Source organism: Sebastes fasciatus, chromosome 17 (genome assembly GCF_043250625.1).
Source record: "Sebastes fasciatus isolate fSebFas1 chromosome 17, fSebFas1.pri, whole genome shotgun sequence".
NCBI lineage: Eukaryota > Metazoa > Chordata > Actinopteri > Perciformes > Sebastidae > Sebastes > Sebastes fasciatus.
In genome coordinates, this window is record NC_133811.1 from 26,162,746 (window position 1) to 26,184,829 (window position 22,084).

A 22,084-nucleotide genomic window follows, 5' to 3' on the forward strand; every position below is an offset into this window, starting at 1 on the left:
GCTTCTGCCTTTGGATACAAAGTTTACTATGACAAAGTCACCAACTGACAGATCTGAGATGTCTGATTCACTTCTCTCATCATTAGAACTCTCATGCTCAGAAGTGTCATCAAATGGGATGGCATCACACTCTCCTCAGAACTGCTGTACGCTGTGATTTTCGTCTTGGTCTTTGGTTTGACCTAGGCCTACCTGCTAAACCCTGCTCTTTCCAGTTGTTGGGGACAGGAAGGTTGTTCTTTCTGCCAATTCCAATGCCAGTTCACAGCATTTCTTTGGAGTAAGGCCGTGGAACTGTTCAGCCAGCTTCTTGATATGGTCTGCAAGCTCCTTCTCTACCTCCTCTGTGAGGACCCTCTTTGCCTCTGCTGTTCCACTATAACCACCTGTTTTTACTTCCTTTATCTCCCTCTTCTATAAAGGTTAACACATAAAAAAATCAAACCAAGTTGTGTAACACTCAACAGTAATACCATTTTATACATCAGAGAATTAATTTGGTTAATTTATGGTGGGGTAAGTTGAGCCAGTGGCTCGGAATAATAGTAGAATATTAGTGAGCCAGTGGCTCAACTTACCCCATAGCCTTTGGCTCACTTTGCCCCATAGCTACCATTTTGGAAAAAATGGCCCAGTTTAGCAATTCAGGCTAATCTTCAGCGAAGGGATTAACATGGTGTTATATCTTTAGTAAATCACCAACATGTATCATATCTTTTTTTAGACCTGGATAAATTTGCTTTGACCTAACATTCATTATTCCTGACATGCAGAAAATGTACTTTGATAGGGAAAAAACTGTTTTTGGTGTAAAAAAGGTATTAAGTCATAAAACAAAATACTGGACGAATTAAATGTTGATGGCGCTAGAAGAAAAGTCAGAGGATCACCACATTTCATGACAATCCATCCGATAGTTGATGTTTTCTTTGAGACATTTTACTTAAAGGTGCTTTATACGATATCCAGAGCGTTAATATAGCAGCAAACAACTATTTGCTATGTAGAGATATAGGGGAGAGTGGGGTAAGATGAGCCAGTTTTTACTTATGCTGTCCTCGAGGTTAGGAAAAATGAGACAGAAGCAGAATGAAAACTTGAACCTTAAATTCAGGATCTCTCCTATCAAATGAAATGATCAGCATGCATCCATCACAAAGCTGTCTGGAAAAAATGACCTTCCCAAAAAAAGTGCTCCTGTGGCTCAACTTGCCCCAGGTAAGGGGTAAGTTGATCCGAGTCAGTGGGTAAGTTGAGCCATCGTGGGGTAAACTGAACATCTGAGTTTTTAAGTTTAAACCTCAGCATAAGTGTGTTAACAAACAGTTTCACAGTTATGAACTTGTGAGAACAAACCACCTGTGAGTTTCAAGACCATTGAACAATCAAAATATCATTCAATATTCGACAATATTCCAGTCGTCAAGGTTGCAGTGAAATATGAACTGTTGCTCCCTCCTTGCAGTTCCTCCAGCCTTTTGAGGTTGAGGTAGCTCCTTCAGCACATCACTCAGTGGAAAAGATGCCTCATCCTTTTCCTTGAATACAAAGGTCGCCCAGTTTAGCAATTCAGGCTAATCTTCAGCGAAGGGATTAACATGGTGTTATATCTTTAGTAAATCACCAACATGTATCATATCTTTTTTTAGACCTGGATAAATTTGCTTTGACCTAACATTCATTATTCCTGACATGCAGAAAATGTACTTTGATGGGAAAAAACTGTTTTTGGTGTAAAAAAGGTATTAAGTCATAAAACAAAATACTGGACGAATTAAATGTTGATGGCGCTAGAAGAAAAGTCAGAGGATCACCACATTTCATGACAATCCATCCGATAGTTGATGTTCCTCCCCTAGAGGAGTAATGTCTACCTGAGCAGAGAATGAAGTCTCTCTCCCTCTGTGTGTGTAGTAACACAAGTTTCTCCGTGCTTTGATGACGTAGCCGGGCCGGCCGTGTGTGTTTTTAGTGCATAGGAGCGCGCCCCACTGGCTAGCTCACGGTCGCCGATCTCCACTACTCTCATACAGCGTTTACAGCTGATAACGTCGTCCTGACCAACAGCGCGTTACAGAAGCATAGCATCATCCTCTGGTGACCATGAATGTCTGTAGAAAATTCCAAGGCAATCCATTCTGTTGAGATATTTCTATTTTTTAGCCACGCTGCTTGCATGGCTAAAAAGTAAAAAAAGAATATATAGCATAGTATATAATATATAATATAACATTATAATCCCATTATTTAATATCATGTGTAATTGTAATTAGTGGAAAGACACTCAGGAGACATGATTGAAGTCACTCTTATGTAACATGTGTAAACACGGTGACACTCAGGAGTAAAGAATGTCAGCAGATAAGATAAATAAGATAAGGAGGCTGTTATTATATCACTCTGTTGCAGTACAAGTCCTGCATTGTTTCTCTTGATTACTCCATTATAACTTAAGAGGCACAGAGTAAACACACATATCGATCTACCCGCCGCAGCTTTAATTCTTGCATATCATACCTTTAATGTTTCCCCATCTGTAAACTCTGAGGTCCGTTTGAGTGTCCTTTTAGATCTAAAAAAAGTATAGCTTCTCTATTTCTGTATTCTTTATAAGACAATAGTAAAGCACAATCAAACAAAGACTGTCTTTAAATCATTAATATACAGTTAAAAAAAAAAGTGGACCCAAAAACACTACTGTGGAACTTCAAACGCAATAGTTCAATGTCCCGCTTACATCAACAACAATAAATCTACCAGGGACAATTGAAAGACAATAAATCTGCTGTGAAAACATTTTGAAAGACCCTGCAGGGTAAAGTCAGACTACACTCCCTTCAGCGGCAGAAAAAATACAGGTAATAATCTGTCACAGGTTAAAGTGGCAGTATATATTTTTGGCATCATTGGGCAAAAAATCCATAATAATCTTTCAGTATATTGTAATTCAAGTGTAATTTATGGCTCTGTTTTAAGGGTTTAAAAAATCTAGCCGGTGACAGGAGACTTTGGCCAATTACAGGTCATTTCAGAGAGAGAGAGCGTTCCTATTGGCTGTGCTTCGGCTGGTGGGCGGTGCTTGGTATTTCCTCAACTGATCTCAACATGGCTACCTGATCAAAAACTTTCTAATTTTACAGCTAAACAGTGCACTACAAGATGTTTCTGAAAACATTTGAGGTGAGAAATAGTCATTACAGTAACAGAATATTGATTAATATTTGATCAGCGCTGCCTAGTTTGACCGTTTGATCGGAGTTTGTGAGTGATTGACAGCTGCTCAGAGACGGCAAGCCTCCAGCTCGGCTCTGATTGGTTATTTTCCTCCGGTCTGTGAAATCTTGCAGATGCCGTTAGGAGCACCGGAGGACACAGAGGCACATGATTTTCTCTCACTGTCAGGATATAGTGACCGTTTTATAAAAATAACTTTAATCATATTTGCTCCACCCTGCCTACTGCTGCTTTAAGTGAAATTTTCTGCACATTTATTTGCTATATTCAAATGAGAGTTATTTGCTACTATACTTTAAAGGTTTTGAATACCCCTTTCGTCCACTGTCTGCTGTGTAACTGCCGTACGTGACACTGTTTTAGTGATATAAACCATTACTCATCCCATTCTGATGCCAGTATCACAGGGCGATTAAGGCGATGACACTTAAATTATGACGTAGAGTGGCAGCAGTGACAAGAATCTGTTCAGCGGGGCAACCAGAGAAGGACTTTACCCTTCAATACGACTATAAAAGCTCTTAACAGGCGTCTGAAACAACACAAGTTACCAGACTCAGAGCAAAGAAGCTGCCTCTGTCAGGTAACATATTTTATTATTATTATTATTAAAACACTTCATGACTTAAATAAGTTTCAGATTTTTACATGTTTTTCAATTGTTAATCTAATTTCTTTATCCAACAGAATCAATCATGAAGGTACTTGTGGTTCTCGCGCTTGTCTCTGGTGAGTGAATTTTCTCTTTGAAATAAATATATATATAGTTGAATAAATGTTTTGGTTCTATACTAAATCTGCTAAATCTTTTATCCACAGTTTGCAATGCCAACATCCTGTGGCAGGATCCGCCCAGGAACAATCTGGATTTGGTGAGAGATGCTTTCCGGGACTTCGTCTCTCAAGAAACACTCACTCTGAATCAGTTCAGACAGGAAGTGAAGTAAGAGTGATAAAGAAGCTTCACGACATTATAAATATAGTATATGTTTCTAGTTAATAACTGTTTTCTCTCCTGTGTCTATCAGCACCATGATCTCTCAGAGCTCTGACACAGTGAACCTGTACGTCGCTGCTCTGCAGGCTCAGATGGCTCCTCTGACCCAGGACTTCACAACTCAGTTTTCCGAGCAGGCCGAGCAGCTGAAGGCCCGTCTGAAGAAGGATCTGACCGCCATGAGGACTAACATGCAGCCCTTCGCCGCGGAGATGGTGGCGCAGCTCCACAGGCAGGTGGAGGAGCTGAAGAAGGAAACGACCCCCTACGCCGAGACCATGGATCCCAAGGCCCTGAAGGCCGTCATGCTGCAGAAGAGCCAGGAGATGAAGGCGCAGCTGGGGAAGAGCGTGGCCGAGATGCAGGCCCAGATGATCCCCTTCACCGAGGAGATGAAGAAGAAGATGGAGCAGAGCCTGGAGGAGTTTCAGAAGACTGTGGTCCCCCTGACCCAGAGCTTTAAGACCCAGATGACCGAGAAAACCCGGGAGATCCAGCAGAACCTGGCTCAAAGAGTAGAGGAGCTGAAGGCCAAGCTGGACGCCACCACTCAGGATCTGCAGGCTCGGCTGACCGTTCTGTGGGAGTCCTTCACTCAGAAGAACCAGTAAACGGACTTCTCCGTCAGCCTCACGGCCTGACACCAAATATTGATGTCAGCTTCATCTAATCTATATTTCAATAAATATAAATCTAACCAATAAGTTCAGTCTTTTGGTGTCTTCATAAGCATGCAAGACTCTTTTCACAGAAGAGTGATTCATTACCGAGACTACTTTTATACAATTGTTGTACAATTAAAAGGCAAATTCATAAAGCTGCACTAAACACAGACATGTCATGACTCATCGTCCATGTAATCACTTTGGGCAGAAGATGACTCCAACTACCTTTAGTTTACAAGACCTTTCTCCAATAACTTTTTTTGCTTTCTAAATATCAAACAAGCTTTCCTGTTTTTCATCCAAATATCAAAAGATGGTCATATATCTAATACTCATGCTCTATAGTTTGATTCATATTATTTCAAAACTTTAAATGAAAGGGTCATAAAAGCACTGATTAACTGTTTTTCATGCCAACATTTAGTAGAAATTGTGAAACAAATTACAAGTCTTCAAGGAGTATGGAGTCATAGGAGTGCCAAAAAAAAAAAAATAATTAATCTGTAAAAGAATAAGAAAGTAAATGTGGAAATATAAAGACAAATATTAAAATATAAAATAATAATAAAATAATAACTAATTATAAGCATTTTCATTTATTTTCATATTTATTTCTGTATATGTTTCTTAAATATATGTTTTTTTTTTTGCATATAAATTACTCAATTTAAGTCTCAAGTATATGTGTGCAGGAATTTACTTCTCAGCCTGGGCAGGAAGGTTTGCCCAAAACCAGCTGATTGACAGCTTGGCCCTTCAAGGAATAGTAATAGGGGAAAGAATAAGGAAATGAAAAGGGATACGAATAAATTACATTATATAAAAATAAATAATACAAAAAAATACAGAAGGCATAGAGTAATTTAAATGCAAAAAAATATATAGTTTTAAAAATATATACAGAAATAAATATGAAAATGAATGAAAATGCTTACAATTATTATTTTATTTGTTATTTCCTTATTCTTTTACAGATTTATTATTTTTTTTATGGCCCACCTATGACTCCATAAAAGGCAACAGATAAAGTGATTTGTGACCACTGACAAAACTGCAACTGTACCTGAATCTCATTTATTATAGTTGGTAGGGGTGACACATAATATTTAGTCAGAATTGTACTCATTTGACACAGTTTTAGGGTTTATAATCTCCATGTTCTGAGGTATCTGGAATCAACTGACTTGAGCACTCCTTAAGAAATTCATATGAAATCACACTCCAGCAGAGACGAGACGGACTGAAGGAAACGACCAAAGACGTGCAGTTTTCTTTTGTAAGAAATGGTATTTATCAGTTTCCAAGAGGTATATACAGGCCATATGTATACTGTTCCATATGTATGTAACATAAAAAAGGCAATAAAACAAGTGATGGATTGTTAACGTGACATGCAGTACAGTACACTCCCCCCTGATAGCTGGTAAACATGTCTGTAACCAATAAATCCTCTTTAAACAAGCACAACGATTTCATTCACCGCACGCCAAGACAGACTTTACAGTAAAAAAAACAAAACGAGAATAGAATTCAAGACCGGAGCGACAGGCACTGAACTCAATGACAAAAACAAAGAGCTCTGTAATTCTGTAATGTCTCTTAATGTGTTACGTCTTTCTACAGCCTATTGGTTTGAGTCGAGAGTCAACAAATTCCCGACCAATCACATCAGTAGTTTCACTTCTGATCATTCAGGCCGATTAATCTTACAGGATTAAATGCATTACATTTACATTATAACCTTCATTTGATGAAACCAATAACGTGATAATGGCCTAATGGAGAGACGGATTGAAGTGATGGGACACACAGTGTTGTACATGGCATAGTCTGCTCGTCCACGGTGAGTCTGTCCGTTCTGTGAGGTCGGTCTGCGGGTCGATAACCCGCCGCTCAGTCAAGTCTAACCGATGTAACATGTACAAGACCACATCACCACTGTCTGATGAAACCTCATGTACGTGTCATTATACATCTTTCAGAGCAAGAGATATTTGGTTTTTATTTAGTAATTATAATAATACAATAATATTAATTGATGTATGATTGATGTCATTATGTGATACTTTCTGGGTCTATCATTAGAAAAAAAACGAATAAACGCTGTCAAACTGAAACTATATAGTTTCAATTTGACAGCATTTATTAGTTTTTTTATATATCCATATATATAATATAACTATATACAGTATACATATATACTGTGTGTATATATATATATATATATATATATATATATATATATATATATACAGTGTGTATATATAGTTATATATACACACTGTATATACAGATTAAGTTATAGGTCTTAGGTTTTATGTCCTAGTTCTGAGAGAAAGCTTTATTTCCTATAAAATGACAAATACACTTAAATTAACAATCAATATTTTTTTAAACATTAATTATACTTATAGTACTTATATTTATTATAGAAAATTGTAATTGACAATAATATTAAAATAACTTTAAAAAAGAGTCTACACAGCCATGCTAGCAGCTCTGTGAGGCTGTACTTGAGCTAAATGCCACTGTTAGCGTGCTAACATCTTCACAATGACAATGCCAACATGCTGGTGTTTAGCAGGTATAATGTTTACCATGTTCATCAGTTTTAGTTTAGCGTGTTAGCATGCTTAGATTTGCGAATCGGGACTAAACACAGTAAAGTTCAGCTGAAGCTGACGGGAATGTCATTAGTTTTGCAGGTATTAAGTCATAAAACAAAATACTGGACGAATTAAATGTTGATGGCGCTAGAAGAAAAGTCAGAGGATCACCACATTTCATGACAATCCATCCGATAGTTGATGTTTTCTTTGAGACATTTTACTTAAAGGTGCTTTATACGATATCCAGAGCGTTAATATAGCAGCAAACAACTATTTGCTATGTAGAGATATAGGGGAGAGTGGGGTAAGATGAGCCAGTTTTTACTTATGCTGTCCTCGAGGTTAGGAAAAATGAGACAGAAGCAGAATGAAAACTTGAACCTTAAATTCAGGATCTCTCCTATCAAATGAAATGATCAGCATGCATCCATCACAAAGCTGTCTGGAAAAAATGACCTTCCCAAAAAAAGTGCTCCTGTGGCTCAACTTGCCCCAGGTAAGGGGTAAGTTGATCCGAGTCAGTGGGTAAGTTGAGCCATCGTGGGGTAAACTGAACATCTGAGTTTTTAAGTTTAAACCTCAGCATAAGTGTGTTAACAAACAGTTTCACAGTTATGAACTTGTGAGAACAAACCACCTGTGAGTTTCAAGACCATTGAACAATCAAAATATCATTCAATATTCGACAATATTCCAGTCGTCAAGGTTGCAGTGAAATATGAACTGTTGCTCCCTCCTTGCAGTTCCTCCAGCCTTTTGAGGTTGAGGTAGCTCCTTCAGCACATCACTCAGTGGAAAAGATGCCTCATCCTTTTCCTTGAATACAAAGGTGGGCTTCTCACGTCAAGTGTTCCCCCGGATTCTTCTGAGAAATCTTGCACTCACTTCGTTGCCCTCCAGGCTCTCAACCAAGCCAATGTAATGGTAGCTTCTGCCTTTGGATACAAAGTTTACTATGACAAAGTCACCAACTGACAGATCTGAGATGTCTGATTCACTTCTCTCATCATTAGAACTCTCATGCTCAGAAGTGTCATCAAATGGGATGGCATCACACTCTCCTCAGAACTGCTGTACGCTGTGATTTTCGTCTTGGTCTTTGGTTTGACCTAGGCCTACCTGCTAAACCCTGCTCTTTCCAGTTGTTGGGGACAGGAAGGTTGTTCTTTCTGCCAATTCCAATGCCAGTTCACAGCATTTCTTTGGAGTAAGGCCGTGGAACTGTTCAGCCAGCTTCTTGATATGGTCTGCAAGCTCCTTCTCTACCTCCTCTGTGAGGACCCTCTTTGCCTCTGCTGTTCCACTATAACCACCTGTTTTTACTTCCTTTATCTCCCTCTTCTATAAAGGTTAACACATAAAAAAATCAAACCAAGTTGTGTAACACTCAACAGTAATACCATTTTATACATCAGAGAATTAATTTGGTTAATTTATGGTGGGGTAAGTTGAGCCAGTGGCTCGGAATAATAGTAGAATATTAGTGAGCCAGTGGCTCAACTTACCCCATAGCCTTTGGCTCACTTTGCCCCATAGCTACCATTTTGGAAAAAATGGCCCAGTTTAGCAATTCAGGCTAATCTTCAGCGAAGGGATTAACATGGTGTTATATCTTTAGTAAATCACCAACATGTATCATATCTTTTTTTAGACCTGGATAAATTTGCTTTGACCTAACATTCATTATTCCTGACATGCAGAAAATGTACTTTGATAGGGAAAAAACTGTTTTTGGTGTAAAAAAGGTATTAAGTCATAAAACAAAATACTGGACGAATTAAATGTTGATGGCGCTAGAAGAAAAGTCAGAGGATCACCACATTTCATGACAATCCATCCGATAGTTGATGTTTTCTTTGAGACATTTTACTTAAAGGTGCTTTATACGATATCCAGAGCGTTAATATAGCAGCAAACAACTATTTGCTATGTAGAGATATAGGGGAGAGTGGGGTAAGATGAGCCAGTTTTTACTTATGCTGTCCTCGAGGTTAGGAAAAATGAGACAGAAGCAGAATGAAAACTTGAACCTTAAATTCAGGATCTCTCCTATCAAATGAAATGATCAGCATGCATCCATCACAAAGCTGTCTGGAAAAAATGACCTTCCCAAAAAAAGTGCTCCTGTGGCTCAACTTGCCCCAGGTAAGGGGTAAGTTGATCCGAGTCAGTGGGTAAGTTGAGCCATCGTGGGGTAAACTGAACATCTGAGTTTTTAAGTTTAAACCTCAGCATAAGTGTGTTAACAAACAGTTTCACAGTTATGAACTTGTGAGAACAAACCACCTGTGAGTTTCAAGACCATTGAACAATCAAAATATCATTCAATATTCGACAATATTCCAGTCGTCAAGGTTGCAGTGAAATATGAACTGTTGCTCCCTCCTTGCAGTTCCTCCAGCCTTTTGAGGTTGAGGTAGCTCCTTCAGCACATCACTCAGTGGAAAAGATGCCTCATCCTTTTCCTTGAATACAAAGGTCGCCCAGTTTAGCAATTCAGGCTAATCTTCAGCGAAGGGATTAACATGGTGTTATATCTTTAGTAAATCACCAACATGTATCATATCTTTTTTTAGACCTGGATAAATTTGCTTTGACCTAACATTCATTATTCCTGACATGCAGAAAATGTACTTTGATGGGAAAAAACTGTTTTTGGTGTAAAAAAGGTATTAAGTCATAAAACAAAATACTGGACGAATTAAATGTTGATGGCGCTAGAAGAAAAGTCAGAGGATCACCACATTTCATGACAATCCATCCGATAGTTGATGTTCCTCCCCTAGAGGAGTAATGTCTACCTGAGCAGAGAATGAAGTCTCTCTCCCTCTGTGTGTGTAGTAACACAAGTTTCTCCGTGCTTTGATGACGTAGCCGGGCCGGCCGTGTGTGTTTTTAGTGCATAGGAGCGCGCCCCACTGGCTAGCTCACGGTCGCCGATCTCCACTACTCTCATACAGCGTTTACAGCTGATAACGTCGTCCTGACCAACAGCGCGTTACAGAAGCATAGCATCATCCTCTGGTGACCATGAATGTCTGTAGAAAATTCCAAGGCAATCCATTCTGTTGAGATATTTCTATTTTTTAGCCACGCTGCTTGCATGGCTAAAAAGTAAAAAAAGAATATATAGCATAGTATATAATATATAATATAACATTATAATCCCATTATTTAATATCATGTGTAATTGTAATTAGTGGAAAGACACTCAGGAGACATGATTGAAGTCACTCTTATGTAACATGTGTAAACACGGTGACACTCAGGAGTAAAGAATGTCAGCAGATAAGATAAATAAGATAAGGAGGCTGTTATTATATCACTCTGTTGCAGTACAAGTCCTGCATTGTTTCTCTTGATTACTCCATTATAACTTAAGAGGCACAGAGTAAACACACATATCGATCTACCCGCCGCAGCTTTAATTCTTGCATATCATACCTTTAATGTTTCCCCATCTGTAAACTCTGAGGTCCGTTTGAGTGTCCTTTTAGATCTAAAAAAAGTATAGCTTCTCTATTTCTGTATTCTTTATAAGACAATAGTAAAGCACAATCAAACAAAGACTGTCTTTAAATCATTAATATACAGTTAAAAAAAAAAGTGGACCCAAAAACACTACTGTGGAACTTCAAACGCAATAGTTCAATGTCCCGCTTACATCAACAACAATAAATCTACCAGGGACAATTGAAAGACAATAAATCTGCTGTGAAAACATTTTGAAAGACCCTGCAGGGTAAAGTCAGACTACACTCCCTTCAGCGGCAGAAAAAATACAGGTAATAATCTGTCACAGGTTAAAGTGGCAGTATATATTTTTGGCATCATTGGGCAAAAAATCCATAATAATCTTTCAGTATATTGTAATTCAAGTGTAATTTATGGCTCTGTTTTAAGGGTTTAAAAAATCTAGCCGGTGACAGGAGACTTTGGCCAATTACAGGTCATTTCAGAGAGAGAGAGCGTTCCTATTGGCTGTGCTTCGGCTGGTGGGCGGTGCTTGGTATTTCCTCAACTGATCTCAACATGGCTACCTGATCAAAAACTTTCTAATTTTACAGCTAAACAGTGCACTACAAGATGTTTCTGAAAACATTTGAGGTGAGAAATAGTCATTACAGTAACAGAATATTGATTAATATTTGATCAGCGCTGCCTAGTTTGACCGTTTGATCGGAGTTTGTGAGTGATTGACAGCTGCTCAGAGACGGCAAGCCTCCAGCTCGGCTCTGATTGGTTATTTTCCTCCGGTCTGTGAAATCTTGCAGATGCCGTTAGGAGCACCGGAGGACACAGAGGCACATGATTTTCTCTCACTGTCAGGATATAGTGACCGTTTTATAAAAATAACTTTAATCATATTTGCTCCACCCTGCCTACTGCTGCTTTAAGTGAAATTTTCTGCACATTTATTTGCTATATTCAAATGAGAGTTATTTGCTACTATACTTTAAAGGTTTTGAATACCCCTTTCGTCCACTGTCTGCTGTGTAACTGCCGTACGTGACACTGTTTTAGTGATATAAACCATTACTCATCCCATTCTGATGCCAGTATCACAGGGCGATTAAGGCGATGACACTTAAATTATGACGTAGAGTGGCAGCAGTGACAAGAATCTGTTCAGCGGGGCAACCAGAGAAGGACTTTACCCTTCAATACGACTATAAAAGCTCTTAACAGGCGTCTGAAACAACACAAGTTACCAGACTCAGAGCAAAGAAGCTGCCTCTGTCAGGTAACATATTTTATTATTATTATTATTAAAACACTTCATGACTTAAATAAGTTTCAGATTTTTACATGTTTTTCAATTGTTAATCTAATTTCTTTATCCAACAGAATCAATCATGAAGGTACTTGTGGTTCTCGCGCTTGTCTCTGGTGAGTGAATTTTCTCTTTGAAATAAATATATATATAGTTGAATAAATGTTTTGGTTCTATACTAAATCTGCTAAATCTTTTATCCACAGTTTGCAATGCCAACATCCTGTGGCAGGATCCGCCCAGGAACAATCTGGATTTGGTGAGAGATGCTTTCCGGGACTTCGTCTCTCAAGAAACACTCACTCTGAATCAGTTCAGACAGGAAGTGAAGTAAGAGTGATAAAGAAGCTTCACGACATTATAAATATAGTATATGTTTCTAGTTAATAACTGTTTTCTCTCCTGTGTCTATCAGCACCATGATCTCTCAGAGCTCTGACACAGTGAACCTGTACGTCGCTGCTCTGCAGGCTCAGATGGCTCCTCTGACCCAGGACTTCACAACTCAGTTTTCCGAGCAGGCCGAGCAGCTGAAGGCCCGTCTGAAGAAGGATCTGACCGCCATGAGGACTAACATGCAGCCCTTCGCCGCGGAGATGGTGGCGCAGCTCCACAGGCAGGTGGAGGAGCTGAAGAAGGAAACGACCCCCTACGCCGAGACCATGGATCCCAAGGCCCTGAAGGCCGTCATGCTGCAGAAGAGCCAGGAGATGAAGGCGCAGCTGGGGAAGAGCGTGGCCGAGATGCAGGCCCAGATGATCCCCTTCACCGAGGAGATGAAGAAGAAGATGGAGCAGAGCCTGGAGGAGTTTCAGAAGACTGTGGTCCCCCTGACCCAGAGCTTTAAGACCCAGATGACCGAGAAAACCCAGGAGATCCAGCAGAACCTGGCTCAAAGAGTAGAGGAGCTGAAGGCCAAGCTGGACGCCACCACTCAGGATCTGCAGGCTCGGCTGACCGTTCTGTGGGAGTCCTTCACTCAGAAGAACCAGTAAACGGACTTCTCCGTCAGCCTCACGGCCTGACACCAAATATTGATGTCAGCTTCATCTAATCTATATTTCAATAAATATAAATCTAACCAATAAGTTCAGTCTTTTGGTGTCTTCATAAGCATGCAAGACTCTTTTCACAGAAGAGTGATTCATTACCGAGACTACTTTTATACAATTGTTGTACAATTAAAAGGCAAATTCATAAAGCTGCACTAAACACAGACATGTCATGACTCATCGTCCATGTAATCACTTTGGGCAGAAGATGACTCCAACTACCTTTAGTTTACAAGACCTTTCTCCAATAACTTTTTTTGCTTTCTAAATATCAAACAAGCTTTCCTGTTTTTCATCCAAATATCAAAAGATGGTCATATATCTAATACTCATGCTCTATAGTTTGATTCATATTATTTCAAAACTTTAAATGAAAGGGTCATAAAAGCACTGATTAACTGTTTTTCATGCCAACATTTAGTAGAAATTGTGAAACAAATTACAAGTCTTCAAGGAGTATGGAGTCATAGGAGTGCCAAAAAAAATAAAATAATTAATCTGTAAAAGAATAAGAAAGTAAATGTGGAAATATAAAGACAAATATTAAAATATAAAATAATAATAAAATAATAACTAATTATAAGCATTTTCATTTATTTTCATATTTATTTCTGTATATGTTTCTTAAATATATGTTTTTTTTTTTGCATATAAATTACTCAATTTAAGTCTCAAGTATATGTGTGCAGGAATTTACTTCTCAGCCTGGGCAGGAAGGTTTGCCCAAAACCAGCTGATTGACAGCTTGGCCCTTCAAGGAATAGTAATAGGGGAAAGAATAAGGAAATGAAAAGGGATACGAATAAATTACATTATATAAAAATAAATAATACAAAAAAATACAGAAGGCATAGAGTAATTTAAATGCAAAAAAATATATAGTTTTAAAAATATATACAGAAATAAATATGAAAATGAATGAAAATGCTTACAATTATTATTTTATTTGTTATTTCCTTATTCTTTTACAGATTTATTATTTTTTTTATGGCCCACCTATGACTCCATAAAAGGCAACAGATAAAGTGATTTGTGACCACTGACAAAACTGCAACTGTACCTGAATCTCATTTATTATAGTTGGTAGGGGTGACACATAATATTTAGTCAGAATTGTACTCATTTGACACAGTTTTAGGGTTTATAATCTCCATGTTCTGAGGTATCTGGAATCAACTGACTTGAGCACTCCTTAAGAAATTCATATGAAATCACACTCCAGCAGAGACGAGACGGACTGAAGGAAACGACCAAAGACGTGCAGTTTTCTTTTGTAAGAAATGGTATTTATCAGTTTCCAAGAGGTATATACAGGCCATATGTATACTGTTCCATATGTATGTAACATAAAAAAGGCAATAAAACAAGTGATGGATTGTTAACGTGACATGCAGTACAGTACACTCCCCCCTGATAGCTGGTAAACATGTCTGTAACCAATAAATCCTCTTTAAACAAGCACAACGATTTCATTCACCGCACGCCAAGACAGACTTTACAGTAAAAAAAACAAAACGAGAATAGAATTCAAGACCGGAGCGACAGGCACTGAACTCAATGACAAAAACAAAGAGCTCTGTAATTCTGTAATGTCTCTTAATGTGTTACGTCTTTCTACAGCCTATTGGTTTGAGTCGAGAGTCAACAAATTCCCGACCAATCACATCAGTAGTTTCACTTCTGATCATTCAGGCCGATTAATCTTACAGGATTAAATGCATTACATTTACATTATAACCTTCATTTGATGAAACCAATAACGTGATAATGGCCTAATGGAGAGACGGATTGAAGTGATGGGACACACAGTGTTGTACATGGCATAGTCTGCTCGTCCACGGTGAGTCTGTCCGTTCTGTGAGGTCGGTCTGCGGGTCGATAACCCGCCGCTCAGTCAAGTCTAACCGATGTAACATGTACAAGACCACATCACCACTGTCTGATGAAACCTCATGTACGTGTCATTATACATCTTTCAGAGCAAGAGATATTTGGTTTTTATTTAGTAATTATAATAATACAATAATATTAATTGATGTATGATTGATGTCATTATGTGATACTTTCTGGGTCTATCATTAGAAAAAAAACGAATAAACGCTGTCAAACTGAAACTATATAGTTTCAATTTGACAGCATTTATTAGTTTTTTTATATATCCATATATATAATATAACTATATACAGTATACATATATACTGTGTGTATATATATATATATATATATATATATATATATATATATATATATACAGTGTGTATATATAGTTATATATACACACTGTATATACAGATTAAGTTATAGGTCTTAGGTTTTATGTCCTAGTTCTGAGAGAAAGCTTTATTTCCTATAAAATGACAAATACACTTAAATTAACAATCAATATTTTTTTAAACATTAATTATACTTATAGTACTTATATTTATTATAGAAAATTGTAATTGACAATAATATTAAAATAACTTTAAAAAAGAGTCTACACAGCCATGCTAGCAGCTCTGTGAGGCTGTACTTGAGCTAAATGCCACTGTTAGCGTGCTAACATCTTCACAATGACAATGCCAACATGCTGGTGTTTAGCAGGTATAATGTTTACCATGTTCATCAGTTTTAGTTTAGCGTGTTAGCATGCTTAGATTTGCGAATCGGGACTAAACACAGTAAAGTTCAGCTGAAGCTGACGGGAATGTCATTAGTTTTGCAGGTATTAAGTCATAAAACAAAATACTGGACGAATTAAATGTTGATGGCGCTAGAAGAAAAGTCAGAGGATCACCACATTTCATGACAATCCATCCGATAGTTGATGTTTTCTTTGAGACATTTTACTTAAAGGTGCTTTATACGATATCCAGAGCGTTAATATAGCAGCAAACAACTATTTGCTATGTAGAGATATAGGGGAGAGTGGGGTAAGATGAGCCAGTTTTTACTTATGCTGTCCTCGAGGTTAGGAAAAATGAGACAGAAGCAGAATGAAAACTTGAACCTTAAATTCAGGATCTCTCCTATCAAATGAAATGATCAGCATGCATCCATCACAAAGCTGTCTGGAAAAAATGACCTTCCCAAAAAAAGTGCTCCTGTGGCTCAACTTGCCCCAGGTAAGGGGTAAGTTGATCCGAGTCAGTGGGTAAGTTGAGCCATCGTGGGGTAAACTGAACATCTGAGTTTTTAAGTTTAAACCTCAGCATAAGTGTGTTAACAAACAGTTTCACAGTTATGAACTTGTGAGAACAAACCACCTGTGAGTTTCAAGACCATTGAACAATCAAAATATCATTCAATATTCGACAATATTCCAGTCGTCAAGGTTGCAGTGAAATATGAACTGTTGCTCCCTCCTTGCAGTTCCTCCAGCCTTTTGAGGTTGAGGTAGCTCCTTCAGCACATCACTCAGTGGAAAAGATGCCTCATCCTTTTCCTTGAATACAAAGGTGGGCTTCTCACGTCAAGTGTTCCCCCGGATTCTTCTGAGAAATCTTGCACTCACTTCGTTGCCCTCCAGGCTCTCAACCAAGCCAATGTAATGGTAGCTTCTGCCTTTGGATACAAAGTTTACTATGACAAAGTCACCAACTGACAGATCTGAGATGTCTGATTCACTTCTCTCATCATTAGAACTCTCATGCTCAGAAGTGTCATCAAATGGGATGACATCACACTCTCCTCAGAACTGCTGTACGCTGTGATTTTCGTCTTGGTCTTTGGTTTGACCTAGGCCTACCTGCTAAACCCTGCTCTTTCCAGTTGTTGGGGACAGGAAGGTTGTTCTTTCTGCCAATTCCAATGCCAGTTCACAGCATTTCTTTGGAGTAAGGCCGTGGAACTGTTCAGCCAGCTTCTTGATATGGTCTGCAAGCTCCTTCTCTACCTCCTCTGTGAGGACCCTCTTTGCCTCTGCTGTTCCACTATAACCACCTGTTTTAACTTCCTTTATCTCCCTCTTCTATAAAGGTTAACACATAAAAAAATCAAACCAAGTTGTGTAACACTCAACAGTAATACCATTTTATACATCAGAGAATTAATTTGGTTAATTTATGGTGGGGTAAGTTGAGCCAGTGGCTCGGAATAATAGTAGAATATTAGTGAGCCAGTGGCTCAACTTACCCCATAGCCTTTGGCTCACTTTGCCCCATAGCTACCATTTTGGAAAAAATGGCCCAGTTTAGCAATTCAGGCTAATCTTTAGCGAAGGGATTAACATGGTGTTATACCTTTAGTAAATCACCAACATGTATCAAATCTTTTTTTAGACCTGGATAAATTTGCTTTGACCAAACATTCATTATTCCTGACATGCAGAAAATGTACTTTGATAGGGAAAAAACTGTTTTTGGTGTAAAAAAGGTATTAAGTCATAAAACAAAATACTGGACGAATTAAATGTTGATGGCGCTAGAAGAAAAGTCAGAGGATCACCACATTTCATGACAATCCATCCGATAGTTGATGTTCCTCCCCTAGAGGAGTAATGTCTACCTGAGCAGAGAATGAAGTCTCTCTCCCTCTGTGTGTGTAGTAACACAAGTTTCTCCGTGCTTTGATGACGTAGCCGGGCCGGCCGTGTGTGTTTTTAGTGCATAGGAGCGCGCCCCACTGGCTAGCTCACGGTCGCCGATCTCCACTACTCTCATACAGCGTTTACAGCTGATAACGTCGTCCTGACCAACAGCGCGTTACAGAAGCATAGCATCATCCTCTGGTGACCATGAATGTCTGTAGAAAATTCCAAGGCAATCCATTCTGTTGAGATATTTCTATTTTTTAGCCACGCTGCTTGCATGGCTAAAAAGTAAAAAAAGAATATATAGCATAGTATATAATATATAATATAACATTATAATCCCATTATTTAATATCATGTGTAATTGTAATTAGTGGAAAGACACTCAGGAGACATGATTGAAGTCACTCTTATGTAACATGTGTAAACACGGTGACACTCAGGAGTAAAGAATGTCAGCAGATAAGATAAATAAGATAAGGAGGCTGTTATTATATCACTCTGTTGCAGTACAAGTCCTGCATTGTTTCTCTTGATTACTCCATTATAACTTAAGAGGCACAGAGTAAACACACATATCGATCTACCCGCCGCAGCTTTAATTCTTGCATATCATACCTTTAATGTTTCCCCATCTGTAAACTCTGAGTGTCCTTTTAGATCTAAAAAAAGTATAGCTTCTCTATTTCTGTATTCTTTATAAGACAATAGTAAAGCACAATCAAACAAAGACTGTCTTTAAATCATTAATATACAGTTAAAAAAAAAAGTGGACCCAAAAACACTACTGTGGAACTTCAAACTCAATAGTTCAATGTCCCGCTTACATCAACAACAATAAATCTACCAGGGACAATTGAAAGACAATAAATCTGCTGTGAAAACATTTTGAAAGACCCTGCAGGGTAAAGTCAGACTACACTCCCTTCAGCGGCAGAAAAAATACAGGTAATAATCTGTCACAGGTTAAAGTGGCAGTATATATTTTTGGCATCATTGGGCAAAAAATCCATAATAATCTTTCAGTATATTGTAATTCAAGTGTAATTTATGGCTCTGTTTTCAGGGTTTAAAAAATCTAGCCGGTGACGGGAGACTTTGGCCAATTACAGGTCATTTCAGAGAGAGAGAGCGTTCCTATTGGCTGTGCTTCGGCTGGTGGGCGGTGCTTGGTATTTCCTCAACTGATCTCAACATGGCTACCTGATCAAAAACTTTCTAATTTTACAGCTAAACAGTGCACTACAAGATGTTTCTGAAAACATTTGAGGTGAGAAATAGTCATTACAGTAACAGAATATTGATTAATATTTGATCAGCGCTGCCTAGTTTGACCGTTTGATCGGAGTTTGTGAGTGATTGACAGCTGCTCAGAGACGGCAAGCCTCCAGCTCGGCTCTGATTGGTTATTTTCCTCCGGTCTGTGAAATCTTGCAGATGCCGTTAGGAGCACCGGAGGACACAGAGGCACATGATTTTCTCTCACTGTCAGGATATAGTGACCGTTTTATAAAAATAACTTTAATCATATTTGCTCCACCCTGCCTACTGCTGCTTTAAGTGAAATTTTCTGCACATTTATTTGCTATATTCAAATGAGAGTTATTTGCTACTATACTTTAAAGGTTTTGAATACCCCTTTCGTCCACTGTCTGCTGTGTAACTGCCGTACGTGACACTGTTTTAGTGATATAAACCATTACTCATCCCATTCTGATGCCAGTATCACAGGGCGATTAAGGCGATGACACTTAAATTATGACGTAGAGTGGCAGCAGTGACAAGAATCTGTTCAGCGGGGCAACCAGAGAAGGACTTTACCCTTCAATACGACTATAAAAGCTCTTAACAGGCGTCTGAAACAACACAAGTTACCAGACTCAGAGCAAAGAAGCTGCCTCTGTCAGGTAACATATTTTATTATTATTATTATTAAAACACTTCATGACTTAAATAAGTTTCAGATTTTTACATGTTTTTCAATTGTTAATCTAATTTCTTTATCCAACAGAATCAATCATGAAGGTACTTGTGGTTCTCGCGCTTGTCTCTGGTGAGTGAATTTTCTCTTTGAAATAAATATATATATAGTTGAATAAATGTTTTGGTTCTATACTAAATCTGCTAAATCTTTTATCCACAGTTTGCAATGCCAACATCCTGTGGCAGGATCCGCCCAGGAACAATCTGGATTTGGTGAGAGATGCTTTCCGGGACTTCGTCTCTCAAGAAACACTCACTCTGAATCAGTTCAGACAGGAAGTGAAGTAAGAGTGATAAAGAAGCTTCACGACATTATAAATATAGTATATGTTTCTAGTTAATAACTGTTTTCTCTCCTGTGTCTATCAGCACCATGATCTCTCAGAGCTCTGACACAGTGAACCTGTACGTCGCTGCTCTGCAGGCTCAGATGGCTCCTCTGACCCAGGACTTCACAACTCAGTTTTCCGAGCAGGCCGAGCAGCTGAAGGCCCGTCTGAAGAAGGATCTGACCGCCATGAGGACTAACATGCAGCCCTTCGCCGCGGAGATGGTGGCGCAGCTCCACAGGCAGGTGGAGGAGCTGAAGAAGGAAACGACCCCCTACGCCGAGACCATGGATCCCAAGGCCCTGAAGGCCGTCATGCTGCAGAAGAGCCAGGAGATGAAGGCGCAGCTGGGGAAGAGCGTGGCCGAGATGCAGGCCCAGATGATCCCCTTCACCGAGGAGATGAAGAAGAAGATGGAGCAGAGCCTGGAGGAGTTTCAGAAGACTGTGGTCCCCCTGACCCAGAGCTTTAAGACCCATATGACCGAGAAAACCCGGGAGATCCAGCAGAACCTGGCTCAAAGAGTAGAGGAGCTGAAGGCCAAGCTGGACGCCACCACTCAGGATCTGCAGGCTCGGCTGACCGTTCTGTGGGAGTCCTTCACTCAGAAGAACCAGTAAACGGACTTCTCCGTCAGCCTCACGGCCTGACACCAAATATTGATGTCAGCTTCATCTAATCTATATTTCAATAAATATAAATCTAACCAATAAGTTCAGTCTTTTGGTGTCTTCATAAGCATGCAAGACTCTTTTCACAGAAGAGTGATTCATTACCGAGACTACTTTTATACAATTGTTGTACAATTAAAAGGCAAATTCATAAAGCTGCACTAAACACAGACATGTCATGACTCATCGTCCATGTAATCACTTTGGGCAGAAGATGACTCCAACTACCTTTAGTTTACAAGACCTTTCTCCAATAACTTTTTTTGCTTTCTAAATATCAAACAAGCTTTCCTGTTTTTCATCCAAATATCAAAAGATGGTCATATATCTAATACTCATGCTCTATAGTTTGATTCATATTATTTCAAAACTTTAAATGAAAGGGTCATAAAAGCACTGATTAACTGTTTTTCATGCCAACATTTAGTAGAAATTGTGAAACAAATTACAAGTCTTCAAGGAGTATGGAGTCATAGGAGTGCCAAAAAAAAAAAAATAATTAATCTGTAAAAGAATAAGAAAGTAAATGTGGAAATATAAAGACAAATATTAAAATATAAAATAATAATAAAATAATAACTAATTATAAGCATTTTCATTTATTTTCATATTTATTTCTGTATATGTTTCTTAAATATATGTTTTTTTTTTTGCATATAAATTACTCAATTTAAGTCTCAAGTATATGTGTGCAGGAATTTACTTCTCAGCCTGGGCAGGAAGGTTTGCCCAAAACCAGCTGATTGACAGCTTGGCCCTTCAAGGAATAGTAATAGGGGAAAGAATAAGGAAATGAAAAGGGATACGAATAAATTACATTATATAAAAATAAATAATACAAAAAAATACAGAAGGCATAGAGTAATTTAAATGCAAAAAAATATATAGTTTTAAAAATATATACAGAAATAAATATGAAAATGAATGAAAATGCTTACAATTATTATTTTATTTGTTATTTCCTTATTCTTTTACAGATTTATTATTTTTTTTATGGCCCACCTATGACTCCATAAAAGGCAACAGATAAAGTGATTTGTGACCACTGACAAAACTGCAACTGTACCTGAATCTCATTTATTATAGTTGGTAGGGGTGACACATAATATTTAGTCAGAATTGTACTCATTTGACACAGTTTTAGGGTTTATAATCTCCATGTTCTGAGGTATCTGGAATCAACTGACTTGAGCACTCCTTAAGAAATTCATATGAAATCACACTCCAGCAGAGACGAGACGGACTGAAGGAAACGACCAA

The 22,084-nt window shown here is 38.4% G+C and overlaps 3 protein-coding genes across 3 annotated transcripts; all 3 read left to right on the forward strand.

The window, feature by feature from the left end:
• Window positions 1–3,782: 3,782 nt before the first annotated feature.
• Window positions 3,783–4,935, forward strand: LOC141754719 (uncharacterized). The gene is made up of 4 exons (XM_074613972.1): window positions 3,783–3,817; window positions 3,922–3,963; window positions 4,054–4,177; window positions 4,263–4,935. Exons 2-4 carry the CDS (start codon window positions 3,930–3,932, stop codon window positions 4,840–4,842), a joined length of 738 nt encoding a protein of 245 aa, XP_074470073.1. The 5' UTR covers window positions 3,783–3,817; window positions 3,922–3,929; the 3' UTR covers window positions 4,843–4,935.
• Window positions 4,936–12,215: 7,280 nt separating this feature from the next.
• Window positions 12,216–13,367, forward strand: LOC141754864 (uncharacterized). Its single transcript, XM_074614276.1, has 4 exons — window positions 12,216–12,249; window positions 12,354–12,395; window positions 12,486–12,609; window positions 12,695–13,367. Exons 2-4 carry the CDS (start codon window positions 12,362–12,364, stop codon window positions 13,272–13,274), a joined length of 738 nt encoding a protein of 245 aa, XP_074470377.1. The 5' UTR covers window positions 12,216–12,249; window positions 12,354–12,361; the 3' UTR covers window positions 13,275–13,367.
• Window positions 13,368–19,858: 6,491 nt separating this feature from the next.
• On the forward strand, window positions 19,859–20,773 carry LOC141754966 (uncharacterized). The gene is made up of 3 exons (XM_074614454.1): window positions 19,859–19,894; window positions 19,985–20,108; window positions 20,194–20,773. The coding sequence occupies exons 1-3, from the start codon at window positions 19,861–19,863 to the stop codon at window positions 20,771–20,773; spliced, it is 738 nt and encodes a 245-aa protein (XP_074470555.1). The 5' UTR covers window positions 19,859–19,860.
• The last annotated feature ends 1,311 nt before the right edge of the window (window positions 20,774–22,084 follow it).